Source organism: Saccopteryx bilineata, chromosome 3, assembly GCF_036850765.1.
Source record: "Saccopteryx bilineata isolate mSacBil1 chromosome 3, mSacBil1_pri_phased_curated, whole genome shotgun sequence".
In the NCBI taxonomy this organism is placed as follows: domain Eukaryota; kingdom Metazoa; phylum Chordata; class Mammalia; order Chiroptera; family Emballonuridae; genus Saccopteryx; species Saccopteryx bilineata.
Window position 1 is genome coordinate 103,360,281 of NC_089492.1, and position 18,588 is coordinate 103,378,868.

General features: G+C 56.3%; 1 protein-coding gene across 2 annotated transcripts in view; it reads left to right on the plus strand.

Annotated features, from left to right (window-relative positions):
- Positions 1 to 18,588, plus strand: part of TTC7A (tetratricopeptide repeat domain 7A) — a 133,905-nt gene that overhangs the window by 26,370 nt on the left and 88,947 nt on the right. For both annotated transcript variants that reach the window (XM_066267061.1, XM_066267062.1), the window contains exons 4-5: positions 3,683 to 3,813; positions 6,339 to 6,454. In XM_066267061.1, the coding sequence (XP_066123158.1) occupies positions 3,683 to 3,813; positions 6,339 to 6,454 (247 nt within the window). The remainder of the gene's footprint in view (positions 1 to 3,682; positions 3,814 to 6,338; positions 6,455 to 18,588) is intronic.

Genomic DNA, 18,588 nt, shown 5'->3' on the forward strand with positions numbered 1-18,588 from the left:
TCCTCCCAGACGGAAAGTTCCATTGTAGAGAAAGTGTTGTGTTCCCACCTCTGCATCCAGGGCCCAGAGCTTCCCGGGTGGGGCTTCTTGGAAGGGCAGCCGTCTGCGTTGTGATGAGTCATCCCAGACTAAAGAGGTTGGCAGCAGCCTGGGTGCTGAGCCCGGGCCTGTGCTAGGATCAGCTTGCCTCCAAACTGAAAGTTAATGAAAAAACATGTGCTCCTCTTGAAAGGGGCCCTCCCTTGGCTCGTAGTGCTGGGTGTTTTCACAGGTCACTGAACCTGCCAGTGGCAATGGTGAGGCAGGCCTGGCACTTCCTGGCACTTCTGGCAGCCCTGGTTTCCTCCCTGATCGACCAGGCTGTGCTACAACCCCTGGGACCCTCTGAGGCCTGGCTCAGGAGCAGCCCATCACCGTCTGGATCTAGTGTTATAGTCTGGACACTTGAGCAGAAACGCTCAAGGTCAGGGGGCGAAGGGGAATCCAAGGGTAGGCGTCCCCAGCACATTTCCCATCAGGCGTTTGTGGACAGGAAAATGGGTCTTCATGTGAATCAGAGAGCAAATAGGAAGTAAGCCCCTTCTTATGGGCAAAACTAGGGGGGACTGGACTGTGACCCCGATTAGGAAAAGCCATTGCCAGCCCCAGAAGTTTTTTGGTCTTATGTATGTTGGAAATTATTTTACAGAAGACGTGGCCCCTCTGCTTTAGTCTTCTAGTTCTCCAGAATCATGATGCTTCCTTTAAGAAGGCATTATATCCACTATTTTTAGGGAAATTGTCATACAGTAAGGTGCACAAATCTTTTTTTTTTTTTTTTGCATTTTTCTGAAGCTGGAAACAGGAAGAGACAGTCAGACAGACTCCCGCATGCGCCCGACCGGGATCCACCCGGCACGCCCACCAGGGGCGACGCTCTGCCCACCAGGGGGCGATGCTCTGCCCATCCTGGGCGTCGCCATGTTGCGACCAGAGCCACTCTAGCGCCTGGGGCAGAGGCCACAGAGCCATCCCCAGCGCCCGAGCCATCTTTGCTCCGATGGAGCCTTGGCTGTGGGAGGGGAAGAAAGAGACAGAGAGGAAGGCGCGGCGGAGGGGTGGAGAAGCAAATGGGCGCTTCTCCTGTGTGCCCTGGCCGGGAATCGAACCCGGGTCCTCCGCACGCTAGGCTGACGCTCTACCGCTGAGCCAACCGGCCAGGGCTAGGTGCACAAATCTTAAGTGTATAAATTGGACAAGTGAAAATACCCATGTAACCAACACCCCAATAAAGACAAAGGCTGTTTCCTTCACCCTGGGTAGTTCCCTCGGGCCCTTTCCCAGCCGGTCTCTCGCCCCCACCCCAGGCAGTGATTGGTTGATTTCTATTAATATAGAATAATTTTGCCCCTTTTCTAATATTATTTTGAAATAGTACAGCTTTTTGATTCCTGGCTTCTAAGTTTCTGAGAGACTCGTCTGTGTTGCGTGTATATCAGGAGGTTGTCCCTTTGTTTATTTCTGAGCACTGTTCCGATGTATAAACATACGATTTGTTTATGAATTCCACAAGAACTGCTTTTTAAATGGAGAGGGAGAAGCCCGCTGGGCTCTCCCCTCAGCATGAGCATACGTTTGCTCATCTGCGTGTTGAGCCCCAGGCTGTGCTAGGATCACCTTGCCTCCAGACTGAAAGTGAAAAGGCAGGCACTCCTCTCGCAAGGGGCCGTCTCTCACTCACTCAGCGCCGGGCCCCGCTCTCACTGGGTGCAAGGATCAATTAGAAATGGGCAGAGAGGATGGTGACAGTGTAGGACGAAGGCATAGACAAAGGAGGTGCAGCTGAAACATTCTGCTGGTTCGAGGTTGGGAGGCCTAAGGAGGTTGCAGAGAGGAGGTGGCTTTGCTGTGAGCTTCAGGGAGGATGGGATCTGGAATTCTCAGAGGAGCCTGGAGAAGAGGCCTCGCTGGCAGCAGAGGAACAGTTGAAGCACGAGGGCCCCACAGACAGACGTGACTGAATTCACTGCTTTGCTGCAGCCACTCAACCGAGGGCTTGGGACTGGCTTCCTGAACCTGCCAGACAGCTGGCATCACCCATCCAGAGGTGGGGCAGGAGGGGACCCAGCCAATAGCACATCTCGGGGGGAGGCAGGAGCAGGGTGGCGTGTTAAACAGATCCACACTGGCTTCTGGAACTGGCAGTGCCCTCCTGCCATCTGCAGTTGGTCTTGCAGGCTAGGCCAATGGCAGCTTGTACGTTTGTCCCACATGCCTGCAGGGTGGACAGGCCACGCGGCCCGAGAACAGGGGCTGGGCCAGCACCAGCAGCGAGCAGCAGGCCTGCCTTCTCCTGCCCTCTGTTTGCATCTCCTGCAATGCTCTGTTTCCCCTCTCCCTTTAGTCCTCTCCAGCAAGGAGTGGAAATGGTCGTGAGTCATTTGGCAGGAAGCACTTGACACTCCGTGACGCGGATAACCGAGTCCTGGTGTGGAACAAGAGCTTTCACCCACCTCCTCCTAGGCGAGGCTAAAGCACCCTGACCTTCAGACCCTAGCCTGGCAGAGGGCAAGGTCACCGAAGGTGTAGGAGTTGGGCTATAACCGGGAAAACAGTAAGAATCCCTCACCTTGTCAGACGTGATCGGGCTTGCTGCTTCCTCAGCCAGCCAGGGCTTGCTGAGTGCCTACTGTGCGCCAGGTTGTGGAAAGGTGAGCGCGATAAGATCAATGCTTTCAGGAGCCTACAGTCTGGCTGGGTGAACTTGTGGACACATAGTCTGGGAAATGGCGGGGTAGTTCTATGCAAAGTATAGACAGAGACCCAAGAAGGGAATGGTTGGTTACACCAGGTTACGCTGGGAAGGGCTCCATAGAGGTGACTCAGTGGGGCAAAGGAGAGAGGTCATTTTAAGGGCACTAATCCCATTACTGAGGGATTCACCCCCAGGACCTAATTACCCCCCCCCCAAAGGCCCCACCTCCTAATACCACCACATTGGGTGTTAGTGTGTCAGCCTGGCTCAGGTGCTGTCATCACCCTGGAACCACGCAGACTGAGACTGCAGGAGGGATGCTCCAAGGGCACGCGAGGTGCTGCTGTTGAAAGAGTGGGCCGCGGATGCCGGGGAGGAGGCAGAAACAGCAGATGTCCATTCACTCGAGGCAGACGAGACCTGCGTCCGGGTTACTTAGACGCGGTAGAAACTGGCTCCCGGGAGAGGTGCATGTAAAATGCCCTGTAACTCGAGCATGTGCCATGCGCTAGGGATCGTGGAGGTCCACACAGAACCACATTTTGTCCACATAGAGCTTTTAACTACTGGGGGAGGGAAGACCTGGCATAAATAACCACTGTAGTGTGGCACTGAGTGCCTGGTGGTTGGGTGTTTAGTCTAGCAACGGGAAGGGGGTTGGTAATGGTTCCTGGAGACGTTAGTCTGGAAGCATAGGCAGGAGATGCATGTGGGGATGTCACACTGACTCCTCACATGAGGCATGGGTGTCTGCTGTCTGCCTACCGCTTGATCCCAGCTGCTGCTAATACCGCCGTGGCTTAGTCTCCTCCTTCCCCTCCACGGCCCCCGCCTCCCGCTGGCTGCTCCAGAGCGAAGGTCTCCTCGGCTGAGCCCACTGGGGCCCCTGCGCAGGGCCTGGAGTCGGGGGCGTGTGCAGGGCAGGTTTGAGGTGCTCTCCTTCTGCAGGCCTCTCCCTGGAACGCCTACCCAGCTCCATCGCTTCCCGCCACCGCCTGACTGAGAGGGAGGAGGAAGTGATCACCTGCTTCGAGAGGGCCTCCTGGATCGCTCAGGTGTTCCTGCAGGAGCTGGAGAAGGTGAGCTGGGAATTACAGCACCACGTTCGTGGCTGTCCTCCACCGAGTACCGACCTCTAAGGCCCCCGTTGACCCATGTGGGCCCTGTGGGCTGACCCATAGGTCAGCCTTATGCAAACCAGAAAAAGGTGCCCTGTGCCCCTCCAAAGGCACTCTACCTCATCAGTTGGAAACTCATAGTAGACTGATTCCGTTAGATTGAGACTCTTTGCTGCCAGGAAATAGTTTTAATAAATAGATGAGTCCACATTGTCTTTGAGTGGCTAGGAACCTCCTCGGTGAGCTCAGCTTGTATGTCCAAACGTGGCAGCCCTCTTTATAACCATTAACTCGTCTGCTCCTCACGACAGCTCTGACGGTGGGTCTTCTCTTCATCTCTGCTTCACAGGTGAGGTGTAGAGAGATCAAACCATGTGCTCACTCCTTTGCCCTTGGAACAGGTACAGTCAGGCTGGTCTTGTAGACACTTCCTGGCTCTCCTGTGCCCTAGAAGCTCCCTACTGCTACCACGGGGAGTGAGGTCTGAGGCTCATTCTCCTAGCCTTTCAGAGGCTGGCAGGGAGCTGCCCAGCAGGGGTCTGGAAGTCCTCAGGTCCCCTCATCTCCCAGCTCCCCGTGGCGGGGCGTGTCTGACCTGTCTGTGGGATGGCATTTCTAGGGGTTAGCAGTATACTGTGAAGTTATCCCCGTTCCCCCCTTTTGGGGGCTCTTGGTTTATTGCAAGCAGAACAAGCAGGCTCATTCAACAAAGATACTGCTCACAGTCACTGAGTCCCTGCTTTTGTGTCAGGCGCTGTCTGAGTGCTTCCCATTCCTTCTCTGATCTAAACCCACACTGGGGGCTGGATGGGACAGACCCTGAACTCTTTCCCGTTCACAAGGGAGAAAACTCGGTTTGGGGAGGAATTAAATAGCTTCCTGGAGTTCAGACAGTGAATAAATATATGACATCGGCAGGATTTGGACCCTGGTGGTGTGGCTCTGGTCACGTGTTGGGGAGAACTTGGGGTGGGGCTTAGGAATCCTCTTTAGTAGATGTTTAATGGCTGTTAGGCGGCAGGCGCCGCGGCAGAGTAAGTGAGGATTGGCGTCCTGCAGGAGAAGGTGGTTTTGAGCCGAGAGACCTAGAGCCCTCACTCGCCTGCTTTGGCAGGTGTCAGAATGTCCACCAGCTCCGGTTTTGTGATGAGGCTTTAGGGAGGAGTCCTCCTAAAACCAGGCCAGTTCCCTTTGAGAAGGGTTTCTCAACCTCGGCACTATTGACATTTGGGGCCAGAGAATTCTTGGTGGAGGGGCTGAGTTTCACAAAATGTTTAGCAGTTTTTTATAATCCCTGGCCTATACCCACTGGATCCAGCAGCCATTTTTGGTTGTGACAACCGGAAATGTCTACAGGTACTGCCAAATGTCCCTCGAGGGCAAAGTCACTCCCTGTTAGGAGTCACTGCCCTAGGGTCCCTCTCCTGGATTGGACTTCAGGAGGAAAGGAGCAGTGATTGAGGGGCTCAGCAAAGACAGAACTGGAGTGCATCCCCTGGCAGGGGGCCACATGGAGACCTGATGGGGCTGAGGGGACCTCTGCCAAAGTCACATGGATCGCGCTAGCCAGCAACGCTGTAGGCGCTCTTTGCATTTGAATTGTGTGGGGTTTGGAGGAAACTTTCATGGAGAAGATCAAGTCTCCCATTCAGCCAGGAGCCTAGGTTTTGGACTTAAAGGGGATTAAGGCAATGAGCTGCAATGGGCCCTGACAGCTGGTCATTGCTGGTTGAAGGAGGACAAGCCAGAGAACCACATGCGTTTTCAGAAATGCTGTGTATTCTTCCTGAGACCCAGCCCCCAAGCTCCGAGGAACTGAAAACATCTCTTAAATCTACTTTCACTTCTGAAAACTAAGGTGGCTGGCTCGTCGATTTTTCTTCTTGGCTCAGAGAAGGGAAGTGGTATTGCAAAGGCAGACCAGTCTGCCGGGCCTGGGTGAGCCTCTTACAGCTGAGGCTTAGGGACAGCTCAGTTAATAAAATGTCATTGTTCCTCAGCTTTTCTGGAACCAGGGGTACCTTCCCTGAGCTGTTTTGCTATTGCACGATTATGTTACAGGGACAGTGTGGTACCTGGCATAGGGTAGGCACGCAGGTATTTGTTGAACGAATGAACCAGTAAGGAGCAGAGACGGGCTGGAATCCGTAGCTGGCCAGACTTGAGTTTGAGGTCGGGGCGCATGCCAGCTTTGTGACTTGAGGCTCTTTCTGAGCCTCAGTTACCTCATCTATAAGATGCAGACAAAGCCAGCTTTGTAGGGCTATTCGGCATCCAGCATTTGGATGGGGAGAGAGTGCTACAGACATATTTTAAATGGAAGCAAGTTAGGTTGGATTTGATCTGAGAATTGCAGCATGTTCCTGTGGGGTGGCCGGGGACTTGGGGTGGTCATGGGGCCATTTGTACCTGTGCTGAGGACCCTCACCCCAGCCCCTGTGCCTCAGAACTTTAAAACAGTGGCTTTCTCTGTGTTCCCTTCCCAGATCACAAATAACACCACCTCACGGCATCTGAAAGGCGCTCACCCTGTTGACTATGAGCTCACCTACTTCCTGGAAGCTGCTCTCCAGAGCGCTTACGTGACAAACCTGAAGAAGGGGTAGGTCACCGGCAGCCAAGTGGGGACGTGGACGTTCTTCTCTGGGCCAGGGGCTCCTGGTGTTGGTGGCATTTAGTCTGGCCTCCCTCTGTGGGTGTGCGCTCTGGAGGGGACCGGCGAGGCTGGCTTGTTCACGTGTTGTCCTACTGAGCTGCTCAGAGGCGCCCTCGGGGGGCAGGGCCGAGCTTCAGGGGCAATAAACCTGCACATACGTAGGGGGAGAGCGGGGTCTCTTTGGGAGGGAGAGAGCGAAGGACAGTGCGCTGGGCAGCAGGTGCCTGTCTGAACTGTTCACTGTAACCTCGGGTGTCGGGTGAAGTTATTTCACTTCCCTGAGCCTCAGTCTCTCCAAAACTGAAAATGGGGAGTTGATTCCTGCTCGTTCAGCTTTCGAGGCGCAGTGAGCGGTGAGGGGACGTGTGGTGAAAGTGGAAGCCTGGCGTCGCTCTAGGGATTCCCCGTGTCTGCGGGGATGCGCAGGAGCGGCCGTTCTCCGCACGCTGCCCGGAGGGCCCTGGGGAGGCTCTTCTGTCCGGAACCACGGTGCTGGACACCTTCCTCCGTCTTTTGTGCCTTCCCTGCGTGAGGAGCGCCGCGGATGCTTCCCTGGGTGGGATGGGGCAGAGGTGGGGGCCAGGCCAGAGGGGTGCTGCCCGGGTTGTGTTGGCTGGTGCTGGTGAGGAGCGCCGCGGATGCTTCCCTGGGTGGGATGGGGCAGAGGTGGGGGCCAGGCCAGAGGGGTGCTGCCCGGGTGGTGTTGGCTGGTGCTGGTGAGGAGGGAGACGCCGCAGAGTCGGCAGGACACGTTGCAGGCAACTGTGGCTCTTTGGCGGTTCTACAAGGGCCGCCTGCCAGGAAGGCCACTGTGCACCCCGAGACTGCCGTGCCGGGGTTTCCTACGTGTCTCTGAGGCGGAGACTTTGTGCCCCGTCAGCTCCCTGCTTGGCGTCATTACCGCCCTTCACAGACACTGTCTGGGGCTGTGAGGACGTCCTGGGCAAGCGAGGGGCTCCCCGTGCTCAGGACACATCTTGCCTCACTTGAGCCTCCCTGGGGCGGCGTGGGGGAGCCACATGCGTCCCCTCTTTCTCACGGGTGAGGAAGCTCGGGGCAGCGTCACAGAGCTCGCTCTGCTCTGACTGGCTGGAGCCCTCGAAGCCTGTATTTTATTTGGGGTATGCTTTATTTTACTAATTCTCCTTTATTCATTCTTTTAATTCAACATTTTTAAAACAGGTAATTCTTGCACATGACACTATGTTTGAACTTTATACCTTTTGCTTTTCTTTTCTTTTTTTTATTAATTTTTCAAGTGCTAGACCAGGGAGGCGGTGCCCCCCCCCCTTAGTACTTGTACACCCGGAGGCCAGGCCCCCACTTAGTACTTGTACACCCGGAGGCCAGGCCCCCACTTAGGACTGTACACCAGGAGGCCAGGCCCCCACTTAGGACTGTACACCAGGAGGCCAGGCCCCCACTTAGGACTGTACACCAGGAGGCCCAGGCCCCCACTTAGGACTGTACACCAGGAGGCCCAGGCCCCCACTTAGGACTGTACACCCGGAGGCCAGGCCCCCACTTAGGACTGTACACCAGGAGGCCCAGGCCCCCACTTAGGACTGTACACCAGGAGGCCCAGGCCCCCACTTAGGACTGTACACCAGGAGGCCAGGCCCCCACTTAGTACTTGTACACCAGGAGGCCCAGGCCCCCACTTAGGACTGTACACCCGGAGGCCAGGCCCCCACTTAGGACTGTACACCAGGAGGCCCAGGCCCCCACTTAGGACTTGTACACCCGGAGGCCCAGGCCCCCACTTAGTACTTGTACACCCGGAGGCCCAGGCCCCCACTTAGGACTTGTACACCCGGAGGCCCAGGCCCCCACTTAGTACTTGTACACCCGGAGGCCCAGGCCCCCACTTAGGACTGTACACCCGGAGGCCAGGCCCCCACTTAGTACTTGTACACCCGGAGGCCAGGCCCCCACTTAGTACTTGTACACCCGGAGGCCAGGCCCCCACTTAGTACTGTACACCCGGAGGCCAGGCCCCCACTTAGTACTTGTACACCCGGAGGCCAGGCCCCCACTTAGGACTGTACACCCGGAGGCCAGGCCCCCACTTAGTACTTGTACACCAGGAGGCCCAGGCCCCCACTTAGGACTGTACACCAGGAGGCCAGGCCCCCACTTAGGACTGTACACCCGGAGGCCAGGCCCCCACTTAGTACTTGTACACCAGGAGGCCCAGGCCCCCACTTAGGACTGTACACCAGGAGGCCAGGCCCCCACTTAGGACTGTACACCAGGAGGCCCAGGCCCCCACTTAGGACTGTACACCCGGAGGCCAGGCCCCCACTTAGGACTGTACACCAGGAGGCCCAGGCCCCCACTTAGTACTGTACACCAGGAGGCCAGGCCCCCACTTAGTACTTGTACACCAGGAGGCCCAGGCCCCCACTTAGGACTGTACACCAGGAGGCCAGGCCCCCACTTAGGACTGTACACCAGGAGGCCCAGGCCCCCACTTAGGACTGTACACCAGGAGGCCAGGCCCCCACTTAGTACTTGTACACCAGGAGGCCAGGCCCCCACTTAGGACTTGTACACCAGGAGGCCCAGGCCCCCACTTAGGACTGTACACCAGGAGGCCCAGGCCCCCACTTAGGACTGTACACCAGGAGGCCAGGCCCCCACTTAGGACTGTACACCAGGAGGCCCAGGCCCCCACTTAGGAGTGTACACCCGGAGGCCAGGCCCCCACTTAGGACTGTACACCAGGAGGCCCAGGCCCCCACTTAGGACTGTACACCAGGAGGCCAGGCCCCCACTTAGTACTTGTACACCAGGAGGCCCAGGCCCCCACTTAGGACTGTACACCCGGAGGCCAGGCCCCCACTTAGGACTGTACACCAGGAGGCCCAGGCCCCCACTTAGGACTTGTACACCCGGAGGCCCAGGCCCCCACTTAGTACTTGTACACCCGGAGGCCCAGGCCCCCACTTAGGACTTGTACACCCGGAGGCCCAGGCCCCCACTTAGTACTTGTACACCCGGAGGCCCAGGCCCCCACTTAGGACTGTACACCCGGAGGCCAGGCCCCCACTTAGTACTTGTACACCTGGAGGCCAGGCCCCCACTTAGTACTTGTACACCCGGAGGCCAGGCCCCCACTTAGTACTGTACACCCGGAGGCCAGGCCCCCACTTAGTACTTGTACACCCGGAGGCCAGGCCCCCACTTAGGACTGTACACCCGGAGGCCAGGCCCCCACTTAGTACTTGTACACCAGGAGGCCCAGGCCCCCACTTAGGACTGTACACCAGGAGGCCAGGCCCCCACTTAGGACTGTACACCCGGAGGCCAGGCCCCCACTTAGTACTTGTACACCAGGAGGCCCAGGCCCCCACTTAGGACTGTACACCAGGAGGCCAGGCCCCCACTTAGGACTGTACACCAGGAGGCCCAGGCCCCCACTTAGGACTGTACACCCGGAGGCCAGGCCCCCACTTAGGACTGTACACCAGGAGGCCCAGGCCCCCACTTAGTACTGTACACCAGGAGGCCAGGCCCCCACTTAGTACTTGTACACCAGGAGGCCCAGGCCCCCACTTAGGACTGTACACCAGGAGGCCAGGCCCCCACTTAGGACTGTACACCAGGAGGCCCAGGCCCCCACTTAGGACTGTACACCAGGAGGCCCAGGCCCCCACTTAGGACTGTACACCAGGAGGCCCAGGCCCCCACTTAGGACTGTACACCAGGAGGCCCAGGCCCCCACTTAGGACTGTACACCAGGAGGCCAGGCCCCCACTTAGTACTTGTACACCAGGAGGCCAGGCCCCCACTTAGGACTTGTACACCAGGAGGCCCAGGCCCCCACTTAGGACTGTACACCAGGAGGCCAGGCCCCCACTTAGGACTGTACACCAGGAGGCCAGGCCCCCACTTAGTACTTGTACACCAGGAGGCCAGGCCCCCACTTAGTACTTGTACACCCGGAGGCCCAGGCCCCCACTTAGGACTGTACACCAGGAGGCCCAGGCCCCCACTTAGGACTGTACACCAGGAGGCCAGGCCCCCACTTAGGACTGTACACCAGGAGGCCCAGGCCCCCACTTAGGACTGTACACCAGGAGGCCAGGCCCCCACTTAGTACTTGTACACCAGGAGGCCAGGCCCCCACTTAGGACTGTACACCAGGAGGCCAGGCCCCCACTTAGGACTGTACACCAGGAGGCCCAGGCCCCCACTTAGGACTGTACACCAGGAGGCCCAGGCCCCCACTTAGGACTTGTACACCAGGAGGCCCAGGCCCCCACTTAGGACTGTACACCCGGAGGCCAGGGAGCAGTGGCAGCCCCCCCCCCCCAAGGGTGGGTCTCGCCGCAGCCCTGCGCCCCTCAGGCCACGCCATATCCCATCACAAGGACACCAGGGAGCATGCTGCCTCTGCTCTAGCTCCACCATCTGCTTTTTTTTGTTGTTGCTGAGCTTCAGTTTTAGAGGGTGGCCCAGAGGGCTGGTTCCTGTTTTTACTGCTCAGGCAGCTGTGCCTGGCTGCCACCCTCTAACTGGAGACTGCCAGCTGGCAGTTGTCGCTGAGGGATGAGTGGAGGACAAGAAGAGATGCCACCCTCAGCCCCTACCCACAGCAACTTGGAAGAGGGGGCTGCTGACCCTCTGTGGCAGGCTTAGTGCAGCCTGCTTCTGCAAATAAAGCTTTATGGGAACCTGGCCACACTCAGTGTTTACACAGTGTCTGACCCATGGAGCTGAGCAGTTGAGATTGGTAACCTGGTAAGGCAAAGCCTAAAATATTTCCTCTCTGGCCCTTTATGAGAAAGAGTTTGCAAGCGCAGAGGTTGCTGGTTCGATTCCCCAGCAGGGCACGTACAGGAGCAGCTCAGTGTTCCTGTTGCTCTCTCACTGCCTCTCAAAAAATAAAAAGAAAAAGAAAAGAGTTTGCTGACTGATGCCTGCACTACATTTAATATACCCCCACCAAAGGCCTCTGGTAGAAGCAGCGCCGTTTTCCTTCATGGGAGCCCCATGGAATAGCTTTTGTGGGCAGGGGACAGTTCTAATTTTAGTGTTCTGTCCCCTTCATTCATTCATTTAACAAATATTCATTATACTGAGGCATGGTACTTATTAAGTGCTGAATTTGTGCCCGGCGCTTGTTAAGTGCTTTGCTTGCATGTGTGTTTAGTTCCAGCAGCCCTTTGAGGTGGGTGCTGCTGTTGGCGAGGTAAACTGAGACACATAGACCATAAGTGACCGTCATGGGCAGAGAGAGCTAGGAGTATGTACGCAGGGCCCATCTGTCACTCTTAATCGTTATGCTCCCCTGCCTACAGCAGAAAACCTGGGGTTAATGAGACCCTGCTGCTCACAATCTAACATTCGTTCCCCTGAGTGTGCTCAAGCTTGGTAGTTGTGGTCCCGGCTTCTAGTTCGAAGAGTTTAGTGGGCCCCCTCACCATCTAAAGGGCATCAGGGCAGGACCCTGGAGATGGAAGCCACTTGATGGCCCTGAGCAAGTTCCTGTTTACCTTCCAGCTCTGCTTCCCCCCTCTAACGGGGTGTCTGTATGTCCTGCCTCCCAGGGTGTGAGGGTCCAAGAAGAGGGAGGAATGAGCACCGGAGGCACTACCATTGCCCCCTCTCCACTGAGGTCTCCCCATCTCCACTCCTCAGGGCGGCCTGCCTCCCTTCCCACAGTGCATATTCTGCAGGTGTGATGACCTTAAGGTGAATGTCAAGAACAGCGAGGAGGGAAGGAGGGAGAAGACCAGCAGGTTCCAAGCACTTGCTTTGTGCCAGGCAGGACCCCGTGCTCAGTACACAAGGTTGCGTGACCCCTCTACACTTGCAAGGGAACAGAGGCTCACAGAGGTTGGGTAGCTTGGCCTGGAAACCCATGCCCTTTCCAATTTGGGGATGTGGAAGGGCAGCCTTGGCAGCCTATGGCGTGTGTGGGAGAAAGAAAGGAGGGCTTTGATGCTGGTCCCAAGTCTCTGGGCTGATTCTTGGTATACTAGCCAGGGGCTCTCGTTGCCTCCCTGGGACCTGAGTCACCATTCCCAGAGGGGGTGGCTCCTCTTCTGTTAGCTGGTCCCACACCCTCTTCAGGGTGGGCCTGTTTCCTCCCCTGTCTTCCGCGTGCTGTGCACCCAGGCTGTGTGTGTGGTGGTGGTGGTGGTGGTGGTGCCCACAGTGGGCAGAGGCATTAACCTGCCATCACCCTCCAGGAAATCCCAAGTGATTTCAGTTACTTTTCTGTTCCTATCACTTTGCTACACTCCCTTCAAACTCCTTTCCTCCTGAAACACAACTGCAAGTCTTTAAAATCAGGATGCTAACTATTCTCCCCTCTCCCTCCCCCTCTCTGGTGCCTCCCAAATAAAGAGGAATGGAGATTGAGTCATCATTCATTTCCAAGCAAACAGCCCAAACATTTGAAAGCCTGAGTGTAAGCAGCAGTCCCCAGGACACGTGGCAGCAACTCAGCCCCTCTGTTGGTTTCTGGGGCCACATCCAGCACTTAGATGGCTCCAGAATGTGATAGATTTATATAGCTGAGCTTTAATTAATTTCCTCACACTTTTCTTCTTAATAGTAGCTAATATTTATTGGGTACACACTGCACACCAGGCAGAATGCTATGATGTATATATACTACATATAATATCCCCGTTTTACTGCAGAAAGGAGAGGTGAACTACTTGCCTAAAATCAGGGCCAACAGGTGGTTTTGCCAGCAAATCTGGTGCTGACCTGGGTCTGTGGGGGGGCCTGTCTTGTACACTGTAGGGTTTGATGACATCCGTGGCCTCTGTCCATTAGATATTAATAGCTCCCCCACCCCAAAGCGTGACAACCCAAAATGTCTGCAAACATTGAGAAATGTCCTGGGATGGGCATGGAGGGGGCAAAATTACCCCAGTTGAGAACCACTGTCTTAGCCTAAGGTGTGAGAAGCAGAAGGTCAGGAGGAGATGGGGACCCAGATGCCTGACATTTAGTCTCTCCAAGTCGGCTCTGAAAACTCCATAAAAGGGCCCTTGCCTGCTGGTTACATTCACCCCCACTTGCTGGACTCTTGGGGTGTTTGGGAAGGGGAGAAACCTTCCCTGTGTCCGGAGGGGTCACAGCCCAGGAGAGGGGATAAGGCTAAGGTAAGAAAGCCCAGAGAAGAGCCCACTGTGTGCCAAGCACCTTGTCTGACTCACGGGGTTGGAGCCAGGAACAGGACAAGGTCCCCTCCTATGGAGCTTGCATCCCAGTGGGAACCAACCGTGAAGGAACCAGCAGTAGCCGTCTGACCACACTCTGCTAGAGAGGAAAAGGCAGGGAGGTGGGGCGCTTTGGGGACCGGATGGACTCTGAAGGCAGTTCTTCCGGAGGGGCCATGTGGAGTGGAGCCAGGAGCCAAGGTGCTTGGGTATCCGAAGAGATTCCTTAGGGCCTAAGGAAAAGGACAGATGGAGGACTGCTTCTGGGTGGGCATCTGAGACCCACGGCTCACTCCCAGCTGGGCCTGGGGCGGGCCCAGCCCCCTCAGGGGCCGGAAGAGCCCAAGCTAAGTGAGTGCTTTGTGCCCCCCACCCCCTGCCCCAGGAACCAGCCCTGTCCCTCCAACCAAGGATTTGACATAACTTAAAGGGTGTGGTGTTCTTCCCTGTGCAGAATGGGAGATGTTTGCTCGAGCTCCAGACAGCACTTCTTTTATTCTGAGCTCTGGTGAAGCTGGGCGCCCCCCTCATGCTGCCTAAGTCTGGAGCCACTGCCCAGTTACTCATGCAGTGTGTCTGGGGGACATTAATTTTTTCCAGGGGCCTTGCCCTATTGATCCAGCAGTTAATTCTCCCAGATGACTCCTGCCCCTTGCTCTGGGACTGGTGACAGGGTTCCTAATTGACCTGGAACTCTAAGTAAAGGACAATCATGAATTGGGAGGCCCCCTCCCAAAGGGCCGGGACCTGAGACACCAGGCGTTCGATTCCCCTCATGGCCACCAGAGGGCAGCCGTGGACTCTGGTTGGAGCCTTGCTCCAGGCAGTTCTGAAGATGCCAGCTGCCAGGAGGGGGCACCTTTCTGGCATGTTTTTGGGAGGACAGTGGTAGCTGGGCCCAGAGTCCTGCTTGGGGAGGAGGGTTGGTTCTCCTTTGCAGGAAGCGACTCCAGGGGTGAGGCAGCAGGGGAGCTGGGAAAATACAATGCCCCCGAAGCGGACTGTTCCTCCCTCAGTGGCCTTGACCACTAGGACCAAGTCTCTGGGCATCTCCCAACAATAACAACAGGAGCTGAGTTAGCTCTTTTCCCCACCCCCCACCCCAAGTGGGAAAGGGGCCATCTCTCTTTTTTCCTCTTCCTCTGCCTAGCCTTGCAGAGCCGTTCTTGGCTCAGGGCTGGGAATGAGCTTAGGCCATGTGTGTGGAACCAGGTGGGCTATATGTTTTGTGCATGTTTAAGTAATTTTTGTTTTAATTACTGAAGCAATATGTGCTCATTGTACCAAAACCAAACAATAGAGAAGGGAGCGTGTGTTTTCTAAGGGAGTTCCCAGGAGCTTGGCAGGTTGTTCAGCCTTATGAAAGCACTTTCGCCTTCTGCTGATCTGGTGTCTGTGTGTTTGCACCCGTTTATGCACATGCTTCACCTTGCCAATTAGGTGCTGAGTCAAGAAGCCACTAAAGACAGTTGGGGCTGCGGATGGCCATGGGGAGGCACCTTAGAGAACCCAGCCTGCTGTTTGCTGTGACCCCATGAGGGTTGTGTTCAATCAGCGTCATTTTGTCTTATTTTTAGCAGCCACCCAGTAGCTGCATTGGTGGGGAGGACAGGAGGCGTACTGCTCTAAGGGAGAGCGTATGGGCCAGAATCCCCCAACAGCAAAGCCCAGGAGAACCTCCTGGTGGTCTGTGTCACGCTTTGGGGCCTGGGGAGACCTCTGAGTCCCACTGGAGAGAACCCACTCTTCCAGCCTCCCTGGATGCACAGCCTTTATTTATTGTTAGCACCACCGTCCGTCCGTCCATTCCCCCGCCCATCCCCCACCTCACTAGAAAGGAGAAGGCCCTTGCCTGGACCTTCTCAGAGCCCCACAGGGACAGTGTCACAGCCTTTTTCTGAGGCCAGGGGTGAAGAGGAGAGCTTTAGTTTTGAAAACTGATGGATGGTATGGGTCTATGACAGGAGTAAACAGCTTGATAACCTTTGAACTTCACCTGACCTTGTCTCCTGATTCAGTCCTCCTGCTGTTGGGATCTGCCCACTATCTGTGTTCTTCTGAGGCTTTAACCGGAGACTTCTCTGACACAGTGTCCAGCGCAGCCCTGACACAGGGACTGCTGACCAAGGTCATGTGCGCTTGTGTCTGTTTAGGTTCCGACTGGAAATTCCATACAATTTCTCATCCTCTGTTTCAAATCAAACTAAACCCCCTCCTCTAATTTTTTATTGAGCACCTCCTGTCTGCAGAGCACTTGACTACCTGAATACCTCAGGAGCGGGGCGAGTTTAACAGACCGAGCCCCTTCTGCGCAGGGCCGTGGATGAGACTCATTCACTCACTCAGCCCCTTAGTTCATCCCGCCAGTGTTGTTGGATGCCTGTGGAGAGCAGGTCTGACCACCAGGCACTTGGTCCGCAGTAGACACTTTGGAAAAGAGTGAGTTGAGTCCTGGGCGTCCTGGAGTTCTAATGGCTGGGAAAGGAAGGTATAACCATGCCAAGTCAGCAAGAGGTATCCTTCTCAGGGGTCTTTCTGTTAAAAGGGAGTAAAAGCCAAACCTCCTGGCGCCTGTGGCCAGCCTGCCTCTCCCCTTGGGTCGGTGATCATGAGCAAAGGCAGCTATCGTCTAGGCTTTAATGTTCCCGTTGGGAAATGGGGGGTTACTTATGCCGTATGGGTTTCTTGGGTGCCTTCTGTGTGCCAAGCGTTGTGCTGGTACCTGGGGGAACACAGCCTGCCTCATCAGCCTCCACTAGAGCTGCACTGGCTCAATGAGATGAAGCACTTGGGAGAGTCCGTGCAGCTGCCCGTGGCTGGCGAGGGGACCCAAGGAGCCCGCCACCCCCCTGCGTGGCCCACCTGGAGGCCTCGCTCAGGCGAGCTGTTTTCCTCAGCCCCTCCCTGCGCACACATCTCCTCTTTCTTTCTGTCCCTGGCCAGCTGGGCTTTCCTGGAGTTGGAATCGGTGGCTTCCTGGCTCCTCCACAGGCAGCCTGATTCTGGGCCAGGGTTTGTTTGAGCCCTGTTTGGATATTGTTAAAAGTGGCAGCTTTGCTCAGAAAGGTCAGCATGAGAGACCAGAACAAAGAGATCTTTCAAGCTGGCTTCTCACGAGGCTCAGGAAAGCCCGAGCTCTACCTGGTGCGGGCAGCTTGAGACTTTGGGGCAGGATTTCTCCTGCTGGTGGGAGAAACCCCCGTCTGGTTTCCCGTCTCCGGAGAGGTGAGCGGAGGGGCGTTCCCAGCACCTCAGAACAGGTCTGCGCCAGCTGGGAGGCCAGCTATTTCCCTGGGCAGCCTTAGGCACTAGAACCTCTGTGTTGGTTTTTCTCTATGTGCATTTAATAAAATTTGAGATTTACCCAAAAGAGGCCTGAAGGTGATTATTTCCTTAGCTTAAGAATTGCTGGGTGCTGGCCCTGGTCAGAGAGCCAGACACCAGAGAGCATCCGCTCAGTGGCAGAGCATCAGTCTGGCATAAGGAAGTCCTGGGTTCGGTTCCCATCCAGGGCGCACAGGAGAAGCGCCCATCTGCTTCTCCACACTTCCCCCTCTCCTTTTTCTCTGTCTCTCTCTTCCCTTCCCACAGCCAGGGCTCCATTGGAGCAAAGTTGGCATGGGTGCTGAGGATGGCTCCATGACCTCCACCTCAGACACTAGAATGATGGCTCCAGTTGCAACGGAGCAACACCCCAGATGGGCAGAGCATCGCCCCCTAGTGGGCATGCCGGTTGGATCCCAGTCAGGCGCATGCGGGAGTCTGTCTCTCTGCCTCACTGCTTCTCACTTCAGGAAAAGAAAAAAAAAAAAGTCCTGGGTGCTGATTTTGATACCAAAATCCCGTATAGACATGAAAATGGTAAAAATACACAATTTTTTGGACATAAGATCTTACTAAAATGTAACTCTAATTCCTTAATTATGTTTGTGCTGGGGGAGCAGGGAGCCTAAGGCCTGCATTTCCCTCAAGCCCCCAGCTAACACCAGTGCCACGGGTCTGGGAGCACTCTGAGTGTTGATGACAGGGGACTGACTAAAGGCAGAGAAGACAGTCCCTGCACTGGAGTGGGAAGAAGGAGCCACGGTCCCTCTTGGCTCTGGCCTCCTGGTAGCAGCCCGGGCCAGGCTTCCAGGGAGGAGGTGGGCAGGTAACCCGGAGAGTGGAAAATACCCACAGGTCCCAGGAGCCTCCTCTGGGCCGGAGGACCTCCTCTGGGCCGGCAGCCCCGGGACCCAGCCCCTCCTGTTGGCCTATGGCCATTTGGCCCAGCAGCCAGCAGACTTGAGTCCCCAGAGCTGGACGTTTCCTCTCTTCCGGGAGTGCACGCAGTCTCTTCTCTCTGTCCTGGTGGTGGCCTGCCGTCCAGCTCTGGGGTCTCAGCCAGCAGACTTGAGTCCCAGAGCTGGACGTTTCCTCTCTTCCGGGAGTGCAGCAGTCTCTGTCTTCTCTCTGTCCTGGAGGTGGCCTGCCGTCCAGCTCCGGGTTCTCAGCCAGCAGACTTGAGTCCCAGAGCTGGACGTTTCCTCTCTTCCGGGAGTGCAGCAGTCTCTGTCTTCTCTCTGTCCTGGGGGTGGCCTGCCGTCCAGCTCCGGGTTCTCAGCCAGCAGACTTGAGTCCCAGAGCTGGACGTTTCCTCTCTTCCGGGAGTGCAGCAGTCTCTGTCTTCTCTCTGTCCTGGGGGTGGCCTGCCGTCCAGCTCCGGGTTCTCAGCCAGCAGACTTGAGTCCCAGAGCTGGACGTTTCCTCTCTTCCGGGAGTGCAGCAGTCTCTGTCTTCTCTCTGTCCTGGGGGTGGCCTGCCGTCCAGCTCTGGGTTCTCTTCTAAGGCAGAGGTCTCAGTGGCACTGAAGCACTTCTGCTGCAGATTGTCCTTCTTGGACTCATGGGGCTTCCA